This window comes from Bufo gargarizans, chromosome 1 (assembly GCF_014858855.1).
Source record: "Bufo gargarizans isolate SCDJY-AF-19 chromosome 1, ASM1485885v1, whole genome shotgun sequence".
Lineage (NCBI taxonomy): Eukaryota > Metazoa > Chordata > Amphibia > Anura > Bufonidae > Bufo > Bufo gargarizans.
The window spans coordinates 129432291-129450546 of record NC_058080.1 but is presented as its reverse complement, the minus strand read 5'-3'; the positions used below and the strand labels follow the sequence as shown (position 1 = coordinate 129450546).

General features: G+C 45.2%; 1 protein-coding gene across 1 annotated transcript; it reads right to left on the bottom strand.

Annotated features, from left to right (window-relative positions):
• Nucleotides 1-6437: 6437 nt before the first annotated feature.
• LOC122925103 (izumo sperm-egg fusion protein 1-like) lies at nucleotides 6438-9302 on the bottom strand. Its single transcript, XM_044276624.1, has 8 exons — nucleotides 9239-9302; nucleotides 9068-9151; nucleotides 8820-8867; nucleotides 8426-8500; nucleotides 8154-8254; nucleotides 7389-7530; nucleotides 6846-7023; nucleotides 6438-6551 (listed from the first exon to the last, which is right to left on the bottom strand). Exons 1-8 carry the CDS (start codon nucleotides 9294-9296, stop codon nucleotides 6491-6493), a joined length of 747 nt encoding a protein of 248 aa, XP_044132559.1. The 5' UTR covers nucleotides 9297-9302; the 3' UTR covers nucleotides 6438-6490.
• Nucleotides 9303-18256: the final 8954 nt, after the last annotated feature.

Here is an 18256-nt window from a genome sequence, read left to right as displayed (position 1 = left end):
CTGCCAACTTGTTGGCGTGTGACAAGGAAGGAAGTTCACTTGCTGGTTTTGGGGCCCACCGAGGATTTCCCCGGCTCCCCGGTGGACCAGTCCAAGCCTGGCTGTATGAGATTTGTGTATATCCTTGCGCTGGTGGCAGGTGACGGATGGAGCTGAGCATGTGCAACCACCTCAGCAAGTGGATGTGTACAATTACTAAACAGATTAAACACCAGAGGGAACCATGATAATTAAGTAAAGAGAATATCTCACTGGAGCATTTTTGTAACAGAAAAAATACAAAAGTATCTCTAGCCTTTCTTCAGCACATAGTTTTGTCAAAATGAATGAGATATCATGAGGATGGATCTGTGAGGATTTTCATACTCCTTCGGCTGAGGACAAGTAATAGCTCTTTGGCTGCTACTGGCCCCATCATGCCGCTGGCCACCTGCCTGCCTACCATCATATTCAATCTGTACCTTAAAGCTGCTGCTGCCACCATGCCACTGCTGCTGTGTGCCTGCCTACCATCAAGTTCTGTACTGTATGGCTGCTGCTGCCCCCTGACCCCACCATGCCACTGCTCATGCCTGCCTACCATTATGTTCAATCTCTAACTTGAAGGGGTATTCCCATCTTCTTGATGATATTTCATTAATTTATATGCCCCCCTGTGAATGTTTTTCCAAATATAAAGCATTTAAAAAACCCAACTATTCTCTGTAAAATCGCATTATTGAAATCCATTGTTTATCTGCACTGCCCATGGATATGGCCACTGCTCGCCTGCTGCATCCATGGGCCGCGCTTGCGCAGTAGTTATCTAGTGGACGGCCTCCCACTCACACTGTAAGCGAGCATGTCACCGGGCGGAGAACAGAAAGAGAAGGCCGTATGGGGGGAGAATGGTTTCCTATCAGAGGAGGAGGGGAGCTGTCCGGGCATTCAGCGTTCAGCAGCGCAGCTGTGCCGGCCTCCCCCCCCCCTTCAATTTCAGTATAGCCGCGGATTTTTAAAAAATTTAAATTTATGTGGCGAAATAATTGGTCGGCAGTGCGCCCTCCCCCCGCCCTTCCCATTATTAAAAATCATTGGTGGGCAGTGTGCCCTCCCCCTCCCCCCCCATCATTGGTGGCAGTGGCAGTTCCGATCGGAGTCCCAGCAGTGTAATGCTGGGGCTTCTATCGGTTACCATGGCAGCCAGGACGCTACTGAAGTCCTGGCTGCCATAGTGCGCCCTCGCCCCCCTCCCCCCCATCATTGGTGGCAGCAGCAGTTCCCATCGGAGTCCCAGCAGTGTAATGCTGGAACTCCGGTCGGTTACCATGGCAGCCAGAACGCTACTGAAGTCCTGGCTGCCATGGTCATTTGCTCTGCAGCAATATACTTACCTGCGCTGTGGCCGTCCACGCTCCTTCTTGTAACTCGTAACTGGTCTGTGCGGCGCATTGCTAGAAGCATAAGCAATGCGCCGCACAAACCGGTGAGTTACAAGAAGAAGGAGCGTCGGGAGGCCACAGTGCAAGTAAGTGTATGGAGGCACTTGGGGAGCTAATGGAGGCACAATGGGGGCTGATGGAGGCACAATGGGGGCAGATGGAGGCACAATGGTGGCAGATGGAGGCACTTGGGCTGATGGAGGCACAATGGGGGCAGATGGAGGCACAATGGGGCAGATGGAGGCACAGTGGGGGCAGATGGAGGCACAATGGGGGCTGATGGAGGCACAATGGGGGCTGATGAAGGCACAATAGGGGCAGATGGAGGCACTTGGGCTGATGGAGGCACAGTGGGAGCAGATGGAGGCACAATGGGGGCAGATGGAGGCACAATGGGGCAGATGGAGGCACAGTGGGGCTGATGGAGGCACAATGGGGCTGATGGAGGCACAATAAGGCTGATGGAGGCACAATGGGGGCTGACGGAGGCACAATGGGGCTGATGGAGGCACAATGGAGGCAGAAGAAGGCACAATGGGGGCAGATGGAGGCACTTGGGCTGATGAAGGCACAGTGGGGGCATATGGAGGCACAGTGGGAGCAGATGGAGGCACAATGGAGGCAGATGGAGGCACAATGGGGCTGATGGAGGCACAATGGGGCTGATGGAGGCACAATGGGGGCTGAAAGAGGCACAATGGGGCTGATGGAGGCACAATGGGGCAGATGGAGGCACAATGGGGCAGATGGAGGCACAATGGGGGCTGATGGAGGCACAGTGGGGCAGATGGAGGCACAATGGGGGCATATGGAGGCACAATGGGGGCATATGGAGGCACAATGGGGGCATATGGAGGCACAATGGGGGCATATGGAGGCACAATGGGGGCATATTGGGGCTGATGGAGGCACTTGGGGGCTGATGGAGGCACAATGGGGGCTGATGGAGGCACAATGGGGGCATATGGAGGCACATTAGGGGTGATGGAGGCACAATGGGGCTGATGGAGGCACTTGGGCTGATGGAGGCAGAGCTGCATATGTGGCGGGTCAGCATCAATGCTGGTGGAAGAGAGAAACTAATGTAGCAGAGCTGAATACGCTGCTGTTCAGACACAGTTCTAATTGGGAAGGGAATAGACAGATGTAGCAGAGCTGTATATTTGGTGGGTCAGCATCAATGATGATGGAAGAGAGAAACAGATGTAGCAGAGCTGTATATAAGACTGTTCAGCCACAGTGCTGGTTGAAGAGATAAACAGACACATGTAGCTGAGCTGTATATGCATCTATACAGATACATAGTGTAAGGTTTATACACAAGCTGTACAATGGAAAAATATCTACATCAGTGCTGGTGGGTGGGGGATGGTCATGTTTTATGGGAGACAAAAGCACAGATTATACGTTTACTAGCTAACAAGCTTTTGAGCTAATGTATAATATGGAATTATATTTTTTGATAAACAAAATGGGTTTGTAAGAGATCAGACAGAGATTTTGTGTGTAAGGGTCCATTCACACTTCCGCAAATGGGTCCGCATCCGCTCCGCAATTTTGCGGAACGGGTGCGGACCCATTCATTCTCTATGGGGACGGAATGGATGCGGACAGCACACAGTGTGCTGTCCGCATCCGCATTTGCGGAGCACGGCCCCGATCTTCCAGTCCGCAGCACCGCAAAGGATAGAACATGCCCTATTCTTGTCCGCAGCTGCGGACAAGAATAGGCATTTCTATAGGGGGTGCCGGCCGGGTGTGCTGCAGATCCGCAATTTGACAGTAAAAAAAATATAATTTTTTTCATACCTATTTCCCACCAGTGTTTTTTTTGGGAAGGAAGATGGGCATGGGCTGCACGGCAGAAGCAAAAACGGGCAGTGCTTCTCCCTTCCACTGAACTGCTAGACAAAGTGAAAGCTGATTGGTGGGGCAGCGGTCAGTGAGGGCCTGTGGCTGCTGCCTCACTACTGAGCACAGTCTCAAGCAGGAAGCCCTGCCTCTCCAGATATTCCCTGAACATTGTCTGCCACATACAATGCTGTCTTGACACCTTTTTCTGGGAAGTTTTTATCACCTACTGACTCCAATTAGGATAATGGAATCAACACCTTTGACCCCATGCTGGGTATAATGACCTCTGACCCCATGCTGGGTATAATTACCAGATGTTACATATTTATTCCCAGAGAATTCTTGTACAGTCACTCAGAATTGAGAAAGCTCGTTGGAAGAACGAGTGAAATGTTTTCAAGTAATCTACAGTAAGTCCAGTTGCCTTGATTTATTCTTTACAGATATACCATGACCTGGATAAATGAGAACCTTCACAGACACCCTGAACAGAAAGTTATCGGTTGTGTCTCATATATAAGACTGTGTGTTTATTGCATATTGTCTCAATATCTTATTTTAAGAAAATGGATATGATACTTGTAATTTAACCCATCCCAGATACTACGGAGAGGCCCAGAGAGTTGACCAAAAATGTGTGACACTTTGGTAAAATGTACAGTATAAGGGCTCATGCACACGACCGTATGTATTTTGCGGTCTGCAAAAAACGTATCCGCTAAAAATATGGATGACATCCATGTGCATTCCGTATTTTGCAGAACAGAACAGCTGGCCCCTAATAGAACAGTACTATCCGTGTCCAAAATGTGGACAATAATATGATATGTTCTATTTTTTTGCGGAACGGAAATACGGACATACGGAAACGAAATGCACACGGAGTACCTTCCATTTTTTTTGTGGGCCCATTGAAATCGATGGTTCTGTATATGGTCCGCAAAAAATAAAACAGAACGGACATGGAAAGACATTACATATAGGAATTGTCCATGTGTAATACCCCAGAGTGGCATTACCACCTCTTTTGGATCCTCACTATCTTTAATGGTGTATCCTGTGTCATCTTGTATATTCATTTCCATATCCTGCATTGTGTATATCTATTTCCTTATAAACTACTGTTAACATGTAATGTGCCTTGTTCACCAGCAGGTGGCGGCAATCTGTGCAGAGCTGGTTTCTCTGGGATGGAGCCTTCTGTCATTCCAGCCCTCTCTAGAGAGGGAGGAGTTAGTAGTCAGTTGAGAGCAGCCCCTGTAAAGGGAAGGCTGTGTGTCGGCCCGCAGGCCCTGCCTGTGAGATCTATGTGGCTGCATGTCTCCTCCTGGGCTTGCATTTCCTACAGCCAAGCTAAGTGAGCTTGAAGCCAGGAAGAAGTTTGTAGGATTAAAGATAAAGATACAGCTCAAGATAAAGTAAAAGACAGACTACAGACAGCTAAGTTCCAGCAGAAGAGGAAAAGGTTCCTACTTAACCCAGCCAAGGTAGAAGAGATGAGAGAGTACAGATGTAGCAGAGCTGAAAGAGTTTGCCTGCCAGATGTTAAACGGAGTCTTTCACCTAAACTGACCATTATAGAACACTAACACCATGACCTGCATTATAGTCCCCATATTGGAATGCTACTTACCGTATAGCTGTCCGTAGCTTATTTTTGCTAAAAAACACTTTTATTCAATATGTTAATTCGGTTCTGAAGGTGCCCAGGGGTGGCGTTCAAGCAGCCGGTGCCCAGGTTTCTCGTCGCTTTTCATATGAAACCCCTCCCCTTTCACCCCTCTGGCCCACCCTAAGTTCTTCAGAAATCCAGCGCCAGAGCCGTTCACAAGATTTGCTGTGCCTGCGCACTTTATTCCCCATTATGGGCAGAGGCACAAAGCCGGCTAGATGTACGGGTCGGCACATGCGCATTAAATGCTCTTGTGCCTCTGCCCATAATGGAGAATGAAGTGCGCAGGCGCAGCGAATCTTGTGAATGGCGCTGGCGCTGGATTTATGAAGAACCGAGGCACAGAGTATTATCAATCATGTTAATACTCCGTGTCTCTGCTGTCCGGAGCGGGGCTTGGCACTCTTTCAAGCAGCGGATTACTCGCATGGCATCTGCTTGTGTTAAAGAGTCCTAAATGCTCCTGCCAAAAACTTGGATGGGAGGGTAATGGGCCCAGGAGCGGAGCATGGTTCATACAGTTATGTCAGCCAATCTGAATGGTTAGACAGAAGGTGGGGTGCTCCATCTTTTTCCCCCAGCAAAGGTCACACCCTAGGCCCTTTAATCTGAGAGTCCAAAAGGTCCACATGTCCCATATGAGTAGACCAGTGCTGTACACCACACATGATAGTTCATGGCCCTGTTAAGTATTTTACATTGGAGCCCAGGAGCTTGAAGTTAGTCATCTAGATTTAGGAAGGTTTTCTAATAAAGACATGTTTCTGCTCAGTCAAACCATAAGTTATATGACTATAGATCTTGAAACTGGCTCTGGTGTCAAGAATAACAAGAAGAGACTCCATCCTCCTGGTCTAACTTTGATAAAGGTCTCTTTCCCACGGGCGTGTGCGCCCCAATGCCGTATTGCGGACCACATTTGTGGATCCGCAATACACGGGTGCCCTTCCGTGGGAATTCCTCATCACGGATGCGGACCCATTCACTTCAATGGGTCCGCAAATCCGGTGATGCGGAATGGAAGCACGGAACGGAACCCTACGAAAACACTATGGAGTGCCGTACTTCCGTTCCGAAAAAAGATAGAACATGTACTATCTTTTTGCGGAACGGCAGGATCGCGGACCCATTCAAGTGAATAAGTCCACGATCCGCTGCAGCTGCCCCACGGACTGTGCTCCTGCATGGCGGCCCGTATTTTGCGGGCTGCAGCACGACCACGGGGCGCACACGCCCGCGGGAAAGAGGCCATAGTCTTTGTAGTTCTTATCTGATGAATGGGAAATGAAATGCTGCAGTCAAGTTTTTTTGTATATTTTTATTTTTTTAAGGGAAAAAGGGGAGGGAAGAAAAGGGGAAGGGAAGATAATTTTTTATTTTTTGGGAAACATTTTTTTATTGTATTTTTTATGGAAGGAGGGAAGGGAGAAATGGGGAAGGGAATTTTTTTTTAAAGTTTTTTGTTTTTGGGGAAGGGTTAAAATTTTCTTTTTTTTTTTTTCCTGGCAGGCGGCAGTACAGGATGGTGCTTGACGGTTCGCCTTCACACTGGCTCTTTTTCCAGAGGCTCTCTAGATTTCATTTTCCTCCAGAACATGCAGATGCTGAAAAAAGTAAATCTATCAGTTATTTGATATTTGCTACTTACATGTCAGCTCTGAGTGAAATGTGTGCACAGATCCTCCAATGTTTTTTCTTACATTAGCTGCTTATCAGTCCACTGACATTATAACATGTCTGGCCTTGTAATATGCGCCAAATTTATCATGAAGCGTTCAGTATTGTGATAAATCTGGAGCATCTAGTGACGGCCTGGACTAAGTTTACACTGTGTAATGTGTAATATGTATCTGAAATAATGCGCCTGTTCCACAGAGTATCTTATAAATGCTACCTACCATATGCCAGCGATCAGCATGATGGTGACGGAGCCGGCCACAGATATTGCTATGAGGGAAGCATTGTTGTTCCGTAGCTCCTCTAGAAGTGGCGGCTCAGGCGCTGTGATGTCAAGCACATCAGGAAGTGTAGGGCGAGGATGGTATGTTTTTGTCGCCTGTTCCGATCCGCTGATAACTAAATGAAGAAAACAATTACACTAATAGTTAATTCCATGAAGAGAACGATAATGACATTGTAGTGTATCTTATACATGAAATAACATGGAATATATGTCAGAATATCAGAATCGTCTGCATCATGGAGGCCCAGAAGCACTGTCAAAACCAAGAGTGGCTCCAAAATACAGAAATGGCTCAAATCTTTCCATTATAGTATTTTTTCCTTACAAATACTAATGTAAAATAACCCCACATTATAGGTGACAATTCAGATTTTCAGAACTAGATCTTTTCTCACTAATTATCACCCACAAGTAGATATGAATCCCATGTATCTAAGAATTACCACCCAGCATAGTGCCAGTAATGATATGTCCTTACCTGCCACGTTATAGGTGATCTTACTCACTGGCACCTCAAAGTCCAGGATGGTGGTACACGTGTACCGTCCGGAGTCCCCCATCTGTACGCCCTTGATCACTAGATAGGGCTCCCGGGTGATTTTGGGATTGTGTTCACGATGCTATAGAAAAAATATGGAGAATTATTAGAGCCTCAGATATCACAACTATTTATAATATAATATTTGTAATTTATCATAGTCATATCATTAAGACAAAAATCTATAAAATTACTGATGATAATTTGCTGACATGACAGAAAGTCTGATTTTAGACCATATTGAGCAGCCGGGTGATGATATTGGGTGAAAGGACTTTCTGCTAAGTGGTTTTGGGTAATGAAAGGAATAAGTTTGAGAAGCGCTGCCTTAAAGGGAACCTATCACATTGAACATGTCTGAGCTACAGGCAGCATGTTATAGAGCAGGATGAGCTGAGAAGATTGATATATAGTTTTGTGAGAAAAGATTCAGTAAACCTTTTGTTTTATTCATTTAATTTGCTCATTTTGGGCTTTGAAGTCCAGTGATTGACAGCTATCTGTGTATACACAGGGAAGGCTGTCAATCACTGATAGGACCACCTCCTGGACTTCAAAGTCCAGAATGAGCAGGAATTTAAATGTATAAAACACAAGTTTTACTGCCTGTAGCTCAAATACCATGTGCATCGTGATAGGTATAACCTAAACTGAACAATCTCCCAATTTTACCCTTATTTTCTTGGAAATCTACATTGTACTTACCAGGGTGAACACGTTGTTATAGGTCTCCTCCAGCCTCGCGTACCATTCAAAAGTACAGTCCAGAATTAGTTCTTCATATTCTGGGATTTTTATATTTATCTCTAGAAGAACAGGAAAATGAAAGAAGATATTATAGAAGTAACTGTGTAGATATTCTGTCCTACATTTAGGGGTTGTCTCAATAACACGTCTCCTTCTATAAGACCTAATAGGAAATATGGGCATCATAGAGGAGACTGATAGTAACTGGTTATATTCTGCCATCTCCTCACCTCCACAGTTTACAGTCTCTGCCAGGTGAGACTTGTGATCTTTACATGGAGAGCAGGACCGTCCAGTTTTCAGATCTGAGAAAAGAAGAAAGAAATGAAATGTGAGCCGAGCATTAAAGACACTTATAATATTAGAATAAATATGATAATCATGTGCTGGTATCTATCACCCCTCTGTCACCTGCACATGGACAGTATACTGTACAGGCTGCCACAAATCACCCTTCTAGCCTGCTTATGGACTGAATCATATTATTTAAATATCCTCCTGCTTTGGGAAGTCTGGTGTATACCAGTGACTGGTATATTTATCGTACGGTGAGGATTTGGGGTCCTATATATTTACTAATGTACTATATGAATGTAGATGTAAGAATAGAAACTTCTACTTTACCAAAACATCTGTTGGAGGTGCACAGGCAGCTGCATCTCTCCAAGTAGTCTGTGAAAAGAGGAGACATCATATAATAGTCAGCGAGTGCTGTGTAAAGTGCTTATGTAGTGCTGCTCACCTCTGTATAATAGGCACAGTACCCACAGTTTACACATAGTTTACACACACTGGTGGGAAAGGTCCATTGGCATGCATTATATAGTGTAATTCTAGTTCTTCTGGCCTATGATAGAAATCTTACACTGTACCTTGATTTTTTGGAGGGCCCCCGGCGCAGACAACCTTCTCCTCGGAGCAGGTCTTACAGTTGGTGTAGGTTTGCACCATTAATCCTGGGGAAATGCACTTGTGTTATAACCTTCCAATCTTATAGAGAATAATAATGACAAGAAGCTGAATCTGGTATAAAATGTACTTACCACAGCTGTCTGCACCTGAGGAATGGAGAAGAAAGAAGACATTACTGACCGTTCTCATTGTCAGACTCAGAAACCTCTCATCTCTGGGTCTCCTTATTATTACATGATGTCAGTGCCTCTGTGTTCGTCACTTTGTTTTCTAGATTTCCATTGACAGAAATCTCTGAGCCGCCCCAGAACGGTCCGGGCCTCTATAGAGCGCAGCAGCTCCTAGTGCAAACATTCCTGGCAGCCAATCAGGTGCCGGCTTTCATATGTCCAGTACAGGGTAGGAGATAACAGCAGTGATCTGATTGGTGGCTGTGGGGATCTCTAGTTTGGGTCTACATTACTATTACTACATGAGGCCTGTGTGTGTGTGTTGCATTTACCGTACTTTCCGGCGTATAAGACGACCCCCAACTTTTCCATAAAAAATATAGGGTTTGGGCTATACTTGCCATATAAGACTACCCCTGAATGTCCAGCCCTCCCTGTCCTCAAGATGACCTTCTCCAGTCCAGGGAACTGACTAGGATCTGTGGATGGCACTGTTATGGGGAGGGGGATCTGTGGATGGCACTGTTATGGGGAGGGGGATCTGTGGATGGCATTGTTATGGGGAGGGGGATCAGTGGATGACACTGCTATGGGGGGGGGGGTCTATGGATTACACTATATAGCATCTTCTGCTATATGTGTCATCCACAGATTCCCCTCTCTATAACAGTGTCATCCATAGATCCCCATCCCCATAACAGTGCCATCCACAGATCCCCCTAAACAGTGCCATCCACAGATCCCCCTCCCTATAACAGTGCCATCCACAGATCCCCCTAAACAATGACATCCACAGATCCCCCTCCCTATAACAGAGTCATCCACAGATCCCCCTCCCCATAACAGTGCCATCCACAGATCCCGCTCCCCATAACAGTGCCATCCACAGATCCCCCCATGACAGTGCCATCCACAGATCCCCCCCATGACAGTGCCATCCACAGATGCCCCCTAAACATTGCCATCCACAGATCCCCCTCCCCATAACAGTGCCATACACAGATCCCCCTCCCCGACACTCAGAGGAGTATATATTTATAAACTGTAATCCGTAACTTTAAAGGGAACCTGTCACCGGGATTTGGGGTATAGAGCTGAGGACATGGGTAGCTAGATGGCCGCTAGCACATCCACAATACCCAGTCCCCATAGCTCTGTGTGCTTTTATTGTGTAAAAAAACCGATTTGATACATATGCAAATTAACATAAAAGAGTCATATCTTACTTGTGTGACCAGAGAAGAGTCATATTTTCAAGCTCTGACTCATCTCAGGTTAATTTGCATATGTATCAAGTCAGTTTTTTTACACAATAAAAGCACACAGAGCTATGGGGACTGGGTATTGCGGATATGCTAGCTGCCATCTAGCAACCCATGTCCTCAGCTCTATACCCAAAATCCTGGTGACAGGTTCCCTTTAAATCAGTGCTCATCTCTTCACTAGGGTAACTTACTCTCAGCTCCGGTAACAGGCAGTGCGGGTGGCGCTTACTCACTGACGTCACGTGCCTGCTCCGCCTGCACTGCCTGTTACTAGAGCTGAGAGTAAGGTACCCTAGTAAAGAGATGAGCGCTGATTTAAAGTTAAAGTTACGGATTACAGTTTATAAATGTACTCCTGTGAGCGGCGGGGCCCTGTATATTCTAACCCCCAGGCAAGCGTCCCGTCACCATGGGAACTCCTGGGGGTTAGAATATTCCATTGTATCTGAGTATACCCGGCATATAAGACGACCCCCGACTTTTGAAAATAATTTCTAGTGTTAGAAAGCCGTTTTATACGCCGGATAATACGGTATATGTCATATTATAGCTCGTGTTATATCTATACTATACTATAGAAGAACTCACCTTGTTTATTTGGACACCTCCCTAAAAGTGAGAAATGAAGAAAAGCAGAATTACTAATAGAAAACAATAGAGAACAGAAATCCCCTGTATATGAGGGCTCCATCTATAACACTGCAATAATACAAGAGAAAACTGCACGCATAGCAATTCCCAGTATAGAACATTTTATTACAATCGCTTCCTCCTGTCACTAGGCTGTAGGGAAAGGAAAACGAGCAGAAAACATCCTCTCTGACAACCTACCAGACACGTAGAAGATAAGTACAATGGTAGACAGAAGAAGATTCCACTTACGGTGGTTTGAGTCCTGGACGATAACCTTGAGCTTTTCTTTGAGTCGCTGGAAATGGAGTCCAATGATGTGAAGAAGCTGGACCTCTAAGATATATAAAGAGGAGAAGAATGAGAGTCCGATCCCCTCATCTATCAGTCTGAGCCCCCAACACACTAATTCCTATTAATAAGAGAAGTAGAATTTCCACCTACGTATAAAATATTGTACTTACCCTTAAAATCTATAGCCTGGATGACGTCCACAGATTTTTTATATTCAGACGCAATTTCGGATATAGCATATTTATCTGGAAGGAAAATACAATAATTATCTATCTATCTAATATATTAAGATCAGTGTATGTGTGTGTGTGTATGTCCGCTAAAGGAATCCGCACCGTCGCATTTACACTCGCAAAATTTGGCACACAGGTACATCAGGTGTCAGGGAAGGTTTTAGACCAGGTCTCAGCTCTCTATCACGTACCGTTCCTGAGATATTCCCAAAAAATGCATTAGCCAATAGACACTTGGTCACATGACTCTTATCAGTCAATAGAAGCTAGCAGGTCCTCCAGCCTCCACATACACAATTTTACTCCAGGTTTCCATAACAACCCAGCCATTTATCTTCACTGCTGTAGGAGAGCTTTAAAGGAAATCTGTCACAAGGATAATTGCTATTGAAGCCATGGCCTAATAGCACTTAGCACCTTATTTCAAGATGTGCTTTTGTTCCAGCAATAGATGTTTTTATCCTCTGAAAATCCAGTTTATTTGCTATGCAAATGAGCTAGTAAGGTGCCCAGAGGGGCGTCACTCTTGCAGGAAAGAAGCCCAGACACGCCCCCTGCCGCAATGTGTCCACCTTAAAACCCCGCCCCAGACCACACTAAGCCACGCCCTGATCTCGTTAGGCCGCGCCACCCCGCCACTGAGCTGACAGGGATCGAAAAAATAAAGGTAAAAATCAGCTGCAGGGGAGGGAGGGTGACTTTCTCCCTGCAGCTCACACTCAGACAGTACAGTGCTGCTGTCTTAGAGTGATTGAAAAAATTAAGTTAAAAATCAACTTCTAGGCTTTGCTAAGCCACGCCCAGATCTAGTTAGGCCACACCCTCCCCCCACCACACACACACACACACTACTGAGCCGATAGGGATTGAAAAAATGAAGGTAAAAATCAACTTCTCTCAGTTGCAGAGGTAGGAGGGAGGGTGACTTTCTCCCAGCTCACACTCACACAGTACAGTGCTGCTGTCTTAGAGTGAGCTGTTCAAAAGGACACGCCCCGATCCAGTAGAGGCCACTGATAAGGGGGAGGGCCTCTGTGGAGGTCACTGTCAAGGGGGTGGTATGCTGTGAAAGTCACTGTTAAAGGGGAAGGCTGCCGTAAAGGTCAAAGTTAAGGGGGTGGGCTGCTGTGGAGGTCCAATTTTAAGGGACAGAGCACTGTGGGGAGGGGTTAGTGTTAAGGGGTGGGGGGATGTGGAGGTCACTGTTTTGGGGGCGGGGGGGGATGTAGATGTCACTGTTATAGTGGATAGTGTTGATATCTTTTAGCGACACACAGAAACATTAAATGAAATAGATTAAATATACCCGAGCGAAGCCGGGTCCTTCAGCTAGTAGATTACATAAAATAGAGATAATAGTAATAATATAATTACCCAGTATGCCGACTTCATCCTCAAGGTAGTCCAGGACCCTTTTTTCTGCGATTTTGGCAAACCGCTTGATGTTGACATAAGCTTCTATTGAGTCAATGTCATCGACTTGGCTTTTGATGAAGGTGTTGAATTCTTCCATAGCCATTTTCCCTCTGGAGTCGCATGGTATGCAACAGAGAGACAGTCCGATGAAGACAGATGTTACGAGCAGTAGAAGCCACATGGTCTGGATAGAACCAGACATCTTTAGTAAAATCGCTTCCTGTAGCAAATAATCACTAAGGACGCAAGAGAGCAGAACTATGTCCCACTGAGAAGACAACAGCACTGCATCGGTTACAGCATCAGGCGCCGGTTAAGAGACAATGTCTTTATGACATCATCAGAATATACAAATGAGGCTCTGAAACAAGCAATTGGATTGGTTGAAAATGTCATATGCAAATTAGGCTCTGAACCACATAAGCTATTGGATTGGTGGAAAATGTAATTGTGGCATCATCACATTCATTATGCAAATTAGGCTCTTGAACATCAGATGTTAGAAGTAAAGTATGTTCACTTTAAAAAACTTTTTTTTTAATATACCGTATTTTTAGCCCCATAAGACACTTTTTTTTCTCCCCAAAAGTGGGGGGAAAATGTCTTTGCGTCTTTATGGGTGAATACTAATGGGTGCTTCCATTATGGAAGCACTAATTAGTACCAGAGGACCGGGAAGTGGCGAAGGCTCAGTACTCCCCGCTGTCACCGCCAGTTCTGTGAGAAGATCTGGCAGACGTTCTTCTCTACCTCTTGCATGACATTCTTTGTTTTGGTTTCACTTTGTCATCTCCTTTCCTTCTCCCAGGTGTCACCTATTTAGACTAATTGTCTCCCTTTATATTCCCTCCTATACTGCCTCACTTTGCGGTTTATACTACTTCCTGGATGAGGTGTTCACTGCTGGAGGCTGCTGCTGTTTCCTCAGATAAGTCTTTTTCCTTTATTTGTGTTTCCTTGCTGGCTTGATTCTAAGTGACCCTGACTCTGTCCGTATTAAGTGCAGGGAGCCAGTGGTCGTGTCCTCTCACTATTATAGAGTTTTCAGGTGTCACACAGTATTAGGTACGTGGGCATGCAATCGTCTACCATAGAGACCCTTGAATGGGCATAGCAGTCAGGGAGAGCTCTAGGGGTTTTATAGAGATCACCCATATGCTCCTTAGTTTGGGATCAAGCCAGTCGGATGTTTATTTATATAAGTTCTAGTTTTCTGCAACATCATCCATGACACCCGCTTCCTGGTCCTCGGCTGTCAGCTGTGCTTTGGCTGCCCACAGCGTGAGGGCGTTCTCTTACCTCAAGCCGTGCGTGTCAGTTCACAGAACAGCCAGCGGCAGAATGAGCAGGAGGAGCGCTGGAGGTGAGGAATAGCAACGTCCAAAGCAAGAGAGGTAAGTGTTTTTATTTATTTTATGTGCTCTGTAACATGGGGGCTGCATACATGAGGCTGGGGGTTGATATGAGGCAATGGGGGTTGATGCGAGGCATGGGGGTTGATGAGAGACATGGGGGCTGATGAGAGACATGAGGCTCTTATCTGAGGTCTGATTGTGGGTTTTTGATTATTTGGGTCTTTTTAACATTGGGGGTCTGATTGGTGGTCTGACTTGAGGGCTAATGAAAAATATTTTTTTCTTATTGTCCTCTAAAACCTAACTGCGTCCTATGGGCCAGTGAATCTTATAGTGCATCAGTTTTTAATGGCTGTTAAAGAAGGCGATTAAAATCAGATGTAGTTCATTTTCTTTTCTTTTTTTTACCCAACCACTGCAGTACCCAGGCTCGGACTGGCCCACAGGGGTACAGGGGAATCACAGGGGTACAGGGGAATCCCCCGGTAGGCCCCTGAGCAAGGTGGGCCCCTAGTCTCCCACCCCCTGCACAAGTGGCACATAACACAGTAGACTTACTGCACTACATACATATATTTAGTGTACAGGACCTCCACCAGCCAAGGTTAACATAAAAACGTGTTAGATTATTTATTATATTGGAATGTATCCACACGGTGGGCCCCAAAATACATTTTACTGGTGGGCCCTAGGTACCCCAGTCCGACACTGGCAGTACCCCTAGTGTGCCTAATGCCTCCACAGTGCACGCTGGACATCCAATGGTCCCCATAGAGCCCTAGTATATAAAGGCCCCCACATAGTGCCCCAGTATATAAAGGCCCCCACATAGTGTCCCAGTATATACTGGCCCTCACATAGGATTGCAGTATATATAAAGTCCCCACATAGTGCCTCAGTATATAAAGGCCCCCACATAGTGCCCCAGTATATACTGGCCCTCACATAGGATTGCAGTATATATAAAGTCCCCACATAGTGCCTCAGTATATAAAGGCCCCCACATAGTGCCCCAGTATATACTGGCCCTCACATAGGATTGCAGTATATATAAAGTCCCCACATAGTGCCCCAGTATATAAAGGCCCCCACATAGTGCCCCAGTATATACTGGCCCTCACATAGGATTGCAGTATATATAAAGGCCACCACATAGTACCCCAGTATATACTGGTCCTCACATTGGATTGCAGTATATATAAAGGCCACCACATAGTGCCCCAGTATATTTAATGGACCCACCCCTGGAAGTGCCTACAGGTGCTTTAAAAAAAAAAATCTCACCTCATCCACTTGAACGCCAGGCAACAGCATAGTGTATCCACTTTTAACGCCCTGTGCACTCCTGTGCAGTCCGTCTGGCACTTAAAACGGACAAGAACAGGACATGCTATATTATTTCGCGGGGGCACGGAACGGTGCAACGGATGCGGACACCACACGGAGTGCTGTCTGCATCTTTTGCGGCCCCATTGAAGTGAATGGGTCCGCATCTGAACCGCCAAAACTGCGGCTTGGATGCGGACCCGAACTACGGTCGTGTGCATGAGGCCTAACTGATTCTGCAGCAACCATTTTGTAGGAACACAATAAAAAACACAAGCAAACATATTTCCTCTAGAACGTTGGCACAGCTAGTACTACCGGTCTGCTCTACGCTTCTGCACTAACATGATACTTCCCAGGATTTCCATGAATAGCTTTTGCTCCTGCTTCGAAGATCAGAAATTTCATCTGTTAGGGAATAGTCGATACTGCAGTTCCCTAATAAATAAATGTAGCATGTAAGGCTACTTTCACACTTGCAGCAGTGTGATCCGGCGGGCAGTTCCGTCGTCTGAACTGCCCGCCAAATCTGCCGATTTTGATGTGACTGAAATTATTTGTGAGACGGATCCGGATGCGGATCCGTCTCACAAATGCATTGCAAGAACGGATCTGTCTCTCCGCATGTCATGCGGACAGACGGATCCGTCTTGTATCTTTTTTCACATTTTTACCGGTCTGCGCATGCGCAGGCCGGAAGGACGGATCCGGCATCCCGGTATTTTGAATGCCGGATCTGGCACTAATACATTCCTATGGGGAAAAATGACAGATCCGGCATTCAGGCAAGTCTTCAGTTTTTTTCGCCGGAGAAAAAAAACCTGTATCATGCTACGGTTTATCTTTTGCCTGATCAGTCAAAACGACTGAACTGAAGACATCCTGATGCATCCTGAACGGATTTCTCTCCATTCAGAATGCATGGGGATGAAACTGATCAGTTATTTTCCAGTATAGAGCCCCTGTGACGGAACTCTATGCCGGAAAAGAAAAACGCTAGCGTGAAAGTACCCTAACCAGAGCTTTAACCCATTCACTACCGAGCCACTTTTCACATTAATCCCAGGCTGATTTTGCAAATCTGACATACTCTATTATGTGGTAATAACTTTGCAACTGTTTTTCATATCCAAGCCATTCAGAGATTGTTTTCTCATGACACATTGTACTTCATGTTAGTGATAAATTTGAGTCAATATATTTCACCTTTATTTATAAAAAAAAGAGAAAATCTGGAAAAATTCACTATTTTCTTAATATGAATTTCTCTGTTTTAATGGCAAATATTGATACCTCACAAAATAGTTATTACTTTTCATTTTCCATATGTCTACTATATGTTGGCATCGTTTTGTAAATGTAATTTAATTTATTTAGGACTCTAGAAGGCTTAGATTTTTAGAAGCAATTTCTAAAAATTTTAGCAAAATTTCAAAAGCCATCTTTTTTAAGCACCAATTCAGTTGTAAAGTGTTTTTTAGAGGCTTACATAATGGAAACTACACCCCTTGAATTATTCAAAATCATTGTTACAAACTTTGTTAACCCTTTAGATGTTCCACAAGAATTTAAGGAAAATGGAGGTGAAATTTCAAAATTTCATATTTTTTTCAGATTTTCGATTTTCTTACATTATTACTGTAACATAGCAAGGGTTAAAAGGAAAATAAATATCAATATTTGTTTCCCTGATTCTGCCGTTTACAAAGACCCCCCATATGTGCACAAAAAGGACGTATGAGCGTATAGCAGCTTTCAAAAGGGAAGGAGCGCCATAGGGCTTTTGGAGTACAGATTGTGCAGGATTGGATTTTGGGAGCTATGACGCATTTGAAGACACCCTGGGGTACCCCTACAGTGGAAACCCCCAAAAAGTGACCCCATTCTGAAAACTACACCCTCAAGGAATATTTCAAGGTGTGTAGTGAGCATTTTGACCTATCAGGCATTTCACAGAATTAGGAAACACTTGGCTGTGAAAATGAAAAATTGCAATTTTGTACAGAAAAAGTTGCTTTACACCCAAATGTTTCACTTTCAAAAGGGGTAATAGGACAAAATGCACCCCACATTTTGTTACCCATTTTCCCCCGAATAAGGCAACACCCCACATGTGCTTGTAGCTTACTGTATGGGCACACAGAAGGGCTCTAGATTTATGCTGCTAAATATGTATTCTGCAGGCCTGAATTTGCAGGAGTGGATTTTAGGTGCCAAGTCACACGTTAATAATTCCTGAGGCCCCCATAAATAAATAAAAACAAGAAGTGACCCCATTTTAGAAAGTGCACCCCTGTACGAACATTGGAGTGGAAAGGGCACCTTAGACCAAACTGGAGTTTCACAGAAGGCAGAAACACTTGTCAAAGGATTTAAAAGCTCACGGCTTTAAAAATGAAAAATTACAACCAGATCCCCAGGGCTAACAGGAGAAAATGCACCCCAGTATGTGTTACCCAT

Excerpts from the sequence above, each read along its gene's own strand:
- LOC122925103 (XM_044276624.1), bottom strand. The coding sequence starts at position 9,296 with ATGAGAACGGTCAGTAATGTCTTCTTTCTTCTCCATTCCTCAGGTGCA. Across the intron at positions 8,501-8,819 it reads CACCTCCAACAGATGTTTTG|ATCTGAAAACTGGACGGTCC; the intron begins GTAAAGTAGAAG and ends TTCTTTTCTCAG. Across the intron at positions 7,024-7,388 it reads GATCACCTATAACGTGGCAG|TTATCAGCGGATCGGAACAG; the intron begins GTAAGGACATAT and ends TTCTTCATTTAG.